The 7,641-nt window shown below is 40.0% G+C and overlaps 2 protein-coding genes across 2 annotated transcripts; both read left to right on the top strand.

Annotated features, from left to right (window-relative positions):
• Positions 1–856: 856 nt before the first annotated feature.
• LOC115198192 (homeobox protein HMX1) lies at positions 857–3,193 on the top strand. The gene is made up of 2 exons (XM_029759955.1): positions 857–1,517; positions 2,268–3,193. The coding sequence occupies exons 1-2, from the start codon at positions 1,214–1,216 to the stop codon at positions 2,876–2,878; spliced, it is 915 nt and encodes a 304-aa protein (XP_029615815.1). The 5' UTR covers positions 857–1,213; the 3' UTR covers positions 2,879–3,193.
• A 1,266-nt stretch (positions 3,194–4,459) lies between these two features.
• Positions 4,460–6,449, top strand: LOC115198193 (homeobox protein HMX3-like). The gene is made up of 2 exons (XM_029759956.1): positions 4,460–4,770; positions 5,003–6,449. Exons 1-2 carry the CDS (start codon positions 4,560–4,562, stop codon positions 5,557–5,559), a joined length of 768 nt encoding a protein of 255 aa, XP_029615816.1. The 5' UTR covers positions 4,460–4,559; the 3' UTR covers positions 5,560–6,449.
• Positions 6,450–7,641: the final 1,192 nt, after the last annotated feature.

Genomic DNA, 7,641 nt, shown 5'->3' with positions numbered 1-7,641 from the left:
CTAGGTTACCTGCCGCCCCGATATTAATTCAACATACAATAAAACATACTATACAATACACAACTTCTTAGAATTTTAGGCCCAGTAAGAAATGATACTTCACATGCAGGTTTGCATTATTTCTGTTCGTTTATTATATTAAAATGCGACTACGCAGGAAACCACTTGAATGTAGGCTACCCCGTTATAAAATATATTTACTATTAGTTTGGCTAAACAACTTGAAAGTTGGTAGCCCTACAATAACTGCGATATCATTATTTGACTGAGATAACTTGGGACACACATTGGACACTAAAGTAGGCCTAACCTTTAAACGTAGGCCAAAGAAAAAACTAAAACATGTTGACTAAACATAACAACATAATAAGCCTTTTCAAATAGAGGAAAACTAGTCCCAGATCAATAGCTTCCATTTCCTGTTAAATAATGACAAGTTATCATTGGCCATAATGACAAATAATGCTAAATTAATTCCTGCAATATCGAAATCCTATACCTGGACTTTCTATTCCCTTTTAGAGAATGGGGTTAAAAAATGCTTAGCTAAACTGAATTGATTGCGAAATGCTGTTGATATTATATTGATATTCAATGAATTGCACGTGTCCACCCTCCTATAAATTGAATAAGTATTGCACGAGAACGAATGCATGCATGCAAACATGAATGGACAATAAAGCTAGAGCTTGCATAGGACAGAAGTAGCCAATAGGAGGTACTGTGTCATTCTCCAAGAAGTGGGCTCTTCTTCTACCATGCATCCCAGCCCGTTGTCAGGGTTCCTCAGCCCCGGGACACGGCCGTATCTCTGCTTTGATTTGCTCCCTAATTGACCTAAATAAAGTATCTCAGAGACAGGGTCCCTCCAACCCCTCAAGGCAGACTATAACACAGTGTAGTAGCTCAATGCGAGTAATTCTCTTATTTTCTATAGTAATCTTGCTCGCTTCCCCTACTGTCCAATCGCAAGACGCAATTTCTTTGCTACGCTTCGATCTCGCGCGGTTGAATTTACAGTGGTTTATCTGCGGATTCTCTCACGGTCCCACACTCTTGACTCGAGCTCTCATGGATAGCTCGACAGACTTCGATAGAAATAGTAGGTATAACTGAAAAAAGCTAAAGGTACATCCAGTAATGTCTAAACAGCACGTAAGTATTTCAAAGTAATTTATTTATCGGTGATTAGGTGGTTTGAAAACGTCGAAATATGCTTGATAAGGAACCGGAGTCTCAACATCATGGTCCAACGTCAAGAAGCTCATCATTTTCAATTGAGAATTTACTTCGCTCTACTACCAGGACTACAGACATGCGGTCTACGACCGAAGATGAGTTTTTTTTTAAAGAAACGGGACTGTCTTTCAACCAAGTCGCTGTCATTGAGAGCCGCTGGGGCCAAGTGGAGCGTCAAGTGTCCTACTTTGGGTTAAACGCCCGACGCCTTGCTGAAGCCGGTTGCATTTCGGACTGGTGTGGCACATCGCCCAATGAAGCTTGCAGCGATTTACAGAGTAAGTGTCACTTTTGTTAATTGGCCCTTATGTTTATGCCTGTATGAAAGCGGCATAGCCTAAACCCACACCAAACTGTATCTTGCTTACTACTAGCTAATAGCCTACACTGTTCAGGCTGATCCGCTCAACAAGGAGCATGTGAGGATAGCCTACGCATTTCCTCAGATAATGAGGATAAAAACGTGAAAGAGCTGTGATCTACAATGCTTGGAGGTCGCTGTGCGTAATGTTAGCCATCATTTTCAATGGCAATACACAATAAAATGGTGACATGGCAGTAAAAATAGACAAAATTACATAGCATTTTTTTGTCATGCATAGCCCATATATCCTGCAACGAACCATAACAGCACTAGTGTATTCGCTCTTACCCGGTGCGTAAAACATCTCCATGCGGTTCCTCTTTACACGGGGTATGGCACGCTTCTCAAAAACATTTCAAACGTAACACTGATTGGAAATGGAGTTTATGAACCAGAATTATGGTGCTTATACATTTGCAAGGCTACTGTGTTTCATTACACGTTTCATTACAAGCTAGAGGTCATCGTTTTTCAAGTCGATATGTGGCCTGCCCGCAGCACTTAAAAAAAATCAACTACCATCGAAAAATGCAATAACGTATCAGGGTTGATATCATGATTGAGAGATGATCATGCACTTATTTATATCTATTGGCCGGTGCGTAAAATGTAGCAGAAACATTTTACCAATGGCATTCCTCATGATACTCCCCGTTTATTTCAGGTCCGCAGTGCCACTCCAGCAACTCAGATGACCCCGGATACTCCCTACCAACCAGCGACCGGGATTCCCCGGCTCTACCGGAGCCGGTGGAAGACCACGACGAACGGAACGAGAGGGCAGAGGGCAGTCAGACAGACGACAAGGATGACGAAACAGGATCCTCCTGCTTCGCGCGAGACGACAGTGACACACCTGATACGAAAGCAGCTCGCAAGAAGAAGACCCGCACGGTGTTCAGCCGGAGTCAGGTGTTCCAGCTGGAGTCCACCTTCGACGTGAAACGCTACCTGAGCAGCACTGAGCGGGCGGGGCTGGCCGCTTCTCTACAACTTACCGAGACTCAGGTCAAGATTTGGTTCCAGAACCGCAGGAACAAGTGGAAGAGACAGCTAGCTGCCGACATGGCGTCCACGAGAATCTCATTTTCGGCCCAAAGGATTGTCAGGGTCCCTATTCTGTACCACGAGAACGCTTCACCTGGGACACTGAACGCAAACCTGGCACAGGTGTCGCCACCGTTAGTGGGTTTTTCGAGTACTGTGAATTTTCCCATCTCCCAGTTCACCCACCCCATGTCTTTTATAAGATCACAAATGACAGGCCTAGTGTGAGGCACACATTATTGGTGTATTATATTAAAACTAACAATTTGAGTATTGGACACAGTAGAGACAATCCCTACAAGAGTTTATTGCTGAGGGTGACTTTATTGCAAATCACCAAGATCACGGCCACATTCATAAGGGGATGTCACTCATTGAGCAGTCTGTGTAGCATATAGCCTCAACTACTCTATTTTAATATGCAAGTTATGAGCATGGGGTTACGGGAACTATTATTTCATATTTCTTATTTAAACTGGGTTTCAGTTGACATTTTGTACACAAGAGTTGTCTGATCAATGTAAATAAAATAGATGAAGTGCACACCATGTTTCATGTTTATTGTGTTGACGAAAAGGCCTGCTTTGTATTCTCATAATTAGCACGAAGGTATATAATGTTGATAATTAGTCTCGTTAAGATTCTGTCTGACCAGTAGGTCTATGTCCATTGAAAATACACTGAAAACCTCATCCAGCCGCAGTGATACACATTTTCCCTTTCATAACACATCAACTTTCACCAGGATATTTTCAAGGCCAAATTGTTTATGCCCCTGCATTTAGGCCTAATTTGCGAAATTCCACACCGATGTTGAGTAGACACAGATTTCTATAGTGACGACTGAAAATACCTTTCTTCTTATAGTTTATCAGTGTATTTCTTTTAGGTTCAGTCGGATATAGGGGCACAGGTAATGGAACGTTTCGCAGTTCTTTGACACTTCGAATTGAATGTAGGCCTATAGGGTACTTATCATCAGACTGAAATTGTCAATAAAGTTGTGTAAAATGATTCATTCAATTAAATAGATGAAATTAACCCCAATAGAGATAATGGAAATAGATTGTCAAATTAGCACATTTTAATAAAACATTTAGAATATAGGCTATAGGCCTTATATCCTAACATAATTAATTAACCTATTAGATTTCTAAAACCTCAATCTCCCTATAGCTTTCTAATGTGTATGCTTAAAATAAAATGAAACTACAAGACGTAATTATGATTAATCTTTTGGAGAGTTAATATCAGTGCCCGCATAACGCATTAACGTTTCAATGCATATGATTAATGGGAGCAAAAGTTATAAAGTATAGGCCTACATAGCTGACTGGTTCATAACAGTCTCAATTGTATGAATGTGACCACTTCAAATCAAATCAAGTTTTATTGGTCGCTTACACATTTTTGCAGATGTTATCGCAGATGCAGCGAAACGTTTTGTTTCTAGCTCCAACCGTGCAGTAATACCTAACAATACAAAACAAATATTGTTTTCCACTCCATATAGGCCTAGAATATATATTTTAGCTAGCCTATATGCCAACTCTTCATGTAATTCTGAAAACCATTGGTAAACATCTAAACAAAAATCGTTTGGGCACTATTTAACTGTATAGGGAATATTCCCCCGAAAACACCAGGAAACAATCCAGGAGGTTAACTCTAGTCTTGCCTAAGGATGCTTCCCGCCATCATCTGATTTTTTGGCGTCACGACGCCTCGCAATCTCACCAATCAAAAACTGCTAAACCGCAGTCTTCTGGTTCATTGAATAACGCTATCCTACGCCCTGGTGGAGTTGCAATAGAGGAGCAATGGTGCTTGGAGTATATTTAGGCTTCGATGTTTTGGGGAACTCAATTCACCATTTAGAACACAAGGACAATTCTACATTTCGGGGAATATGAACAAGGAGGCTATTCCCTGTCGGACTGCTTCATTGAAATTCACTATTGACAATATTCTTAATCTGAAGCAAAACAACAAGAGCAATTTAGACGCATATGATGCAAAAGGGCAGAGCGACACCAGGTGTAGAAATTATTTTACGCCCCGATATGAGGACTACGATGTTCAGAGAAGTCATGAGTCAGACTACATAACCCACGAAACAGGTGAGCCCATATTTTGGTTGTGTTTAAATAGCCCTTTAATGTTTTGCATTTGTTCATTCATGGTAAACAATAACAGCTGAGCAATTAAAACACCATCTAGCCCAGGCTACTTCAAAGCCTGAGTTATGTAATTTGTCATATTCCACTTACTGTGATCCAGTGGGTTTCACAGATGATATACGAGTTGGTGTCAGCATTGCATCAAAACAAGTTTTATCGCTTCATTTCACAGCGCAAACAAACAGCGCCCACCACGATGCAGCTTGTGTGCGTTCAGTCTGTGCGGAGGACGTCGACGCAGCGAAGATGATTGACACTTGTCCAAGGACAGAGAGTACGAGCAGCTGCGACGACGTATCTGAGCAACATGAAGGAAACTCGAAAACCAAAGCAATGGCAAAGAAGAAAACACGCACTATATTCTCCAAGAGGCAGATTTTTCAGCTGGAATCTACCTTTGACATGAAAAGATACCTGAGCAGTGCAGAACGGGCATGTCTGGCGAATTCCTTACAACTTACCGAGACTCAAGTGAAAATTTGGTTCCAGAATCGCCGGAATAAGTTGAAGCGACAGCTATCCACCGACATCGAAGGACCAGTTCCAGTCGACCAGTTTTCAGATTCCGGGAAAAATGTGCAATTACCAACTATTTACAAAGATAGCAACATATTGGGTGGATGTTTACTACCAATGCCTTTCCCTGTTATGTATCCAGGAAACAGCGCGCCTTACATTTATTTCTCAAACGCTGGTAAATATTTTACCATTTTCGATGCAGACGGTTGACTTTTAGGGACGTAGCCAACTCTGGAAAGCGCTACCCAGTCGACATCCACGCCAGTCAAAAACGTTTGGAATTAGAGCGCCAACTGATACGCGTTAGTAATGTTTTTATTTTTTGAATCTTCATTTTCAAGGATGTTAATACAAATGAAGCATCACTGAATATCCCCACTTTCTTCATTGTACACACATATTAATAGGCCTTTCAGTTTAAGGTGGCTCTTGTGACATTTGCGTCATTGACCAAAGCACGACATGCATGTGCCAAGTTTAGTCCTTCACAATTGCAAAACATTTAGTTAGTACAAGGTTATATGGTTTCGAGTTGAATTAAAGAATTTGGCCCAAGGGGAGCTTATATTGTCAGTATAGCCTACACGTTCGTATTATTTTATATTATTATAAAGCATTATCATTATTCTTCATATTCTTCACACAGTTATTTCGTCTATGAACACACACCATACCAAAGTAGGATCTATGCATGAATTATTGGACTTTGATCCATTTTATTTTGTACAGTAATGACATTTGAATGAATGTATGTTTATGTTTTGCTTGGGATTTGATGTTTGAACCATTGCTTCACTTTATTAGATCAACATTATTATCAGCACCGTTAGTTGTTACTTGCTTCCTATAGTTCCATATAAGATTTTCTTACTATTATAGCTATACTCTGTATTGAATTGTTGACATATCTTTCTCTCTGTGAAGTCATATTTGCGTTTAATTTATATGGCCTTACCTTTGCAGTTCCATGTTCATTTGAAATACAGTATTTGTCTAAAACTGTTTCATCTTATTATCTAAAAGCATTTCAAATGACAGATTATAAAGCTGTTGACTTATATCATGAAGATGATAATATGCAATAAAAATGTTGTAACGTTTGCAATTTCTGAGCTTGTTGAATTACATTTGGACTATAGAGAATAGTGTTATACGGTATATTACTTCAGATATTCAACATTCATATGGCAAGCTTCAATAAGTATTAATGTTATTGCTTTATGGTTTTTTTTCTCTCAAGTATTTTCTCTGAAGTTACACATAGATGCCTGTCTGCAGTTTGTGTAGTTACGCATTTAAACCGTTATTCCATTTTCAAGCAAACTGGAATTGATTCCGTTCACCTTTACTCAACCATTACGGCTTAAGGTTACACAGATAACTTCAGTAACAGTTGTAAGAGGAACAATGTATCCACATTGAAGTTGCACTTTACTTGCAATGTGATTACCATGTAAATAGAGTTTAACCTCAATTGAGGGTCTAAATTCTTTTATATAGCTACTACTATAAGCAAGTAGGACTTGAATGGTAAGAGAAGTGACAGACATTACGTTCTGTGCACTACCCAAAACCATACAGGGGGTGCTTGTTTCAATATAGGACATAATCGGAGAGTCAAATGATGGTTAATTCATGTGTAACCTTGTGTGTTTGCTGTTTATTCTATGTATGTGTGTGTGTGTGTGTGTGCGCTTTTATGATGACCCATGTTCATTATTTTCTGCTTTTGTGTGTGTGTGTTTGCGTTCGTGTGTGTGTGTGTGTGTGTGTAACGGTGCATTATGGGCTTGCAACAGAGAAAGAAAGAAAACAATGAAGAAGAGAAAGAAGAAGAGATATGGTGCATCATTGGTATTTGCATAGAGAAGGGCAATAGCGGCTTGTGGAGAGATGTTTCCTTAAGGGCCACGCTGGCTGCACTTCCACAGTGTTTCTGGGTCACCTACCCCTTCAGTGGCAGAGCCTCGCTCTGCTTTCTCCCTGTCACAGCCGCTCAAAGGCCTGCCACTGTTAACCTGTTCACTCAACCACTTAGTCTGCACTCAAATCAGTTGTTTTCTCAACTAAATTCCAGCCTCTCATCCCTTGTTAAAGACTGAACACTGTACATATGAAATCCAACAGCTCATTGGCCCTTTCAAAACGTGAAGAAATAACAAGTGAAATGGGAAGTGAAAATAAAAACGTGACAAGGTTGTTTATTACCATTGTGTACAGATGGAACAGACATGTAGTAGAATTTGTCCAATCTTTTACCCATAATTGCATTCATGAAAAGTGGGATTATCA

The sequence above is a fragment of the Salmo trutta genome, chromosome 8 (genome assembly GCF_901001165.1).
Source record: "Salmo trutta chromosome 8, fSalTru1.1, whole genome shotgun sequence".
NCBI lineage: Eukaryota > Metazoa > Chordata > Actinopteri > Salmoniformes > Salmonidae > Salmo > Salmo trutta.
The sequence above is the reverse complement of the archived record's forward strand: the minus strand, read 5'-3'. Positions and strand labels throughout refer to the sequence as shown.

Bases quoted from the DNA above. Each gene is read 5' to 3' on its own strand.
- LOC115198193 (XM_029759956.1), top strand. From the start codon at position 4,560: ATGAACAAGGAGGCTATTCCCTGTCGGACTGCTTCATTGAAATTCACT. The intron at 4,771-5,002 runs GTGAGCCCATAT...TTCATTTCACAG, and splicing joins CTACATAACCCACGAAACAG to CGCAAACAAACAGCGCCCAC.
- LOC115198192 (XM_029759955.1), top strand. From the start codon at position 1,214: ATGCTTGATAAGGAACCGGAGTCTCAACATCATGGTCCAACGTCAAGA. The intron at 1,518-2,267 runs GTAAGTGTCACT...CGTTTATTTCAG, and splicing joins AGCTTGCAGCGATTTACAGA to GTCCGCAGTGCCACTCCAGC.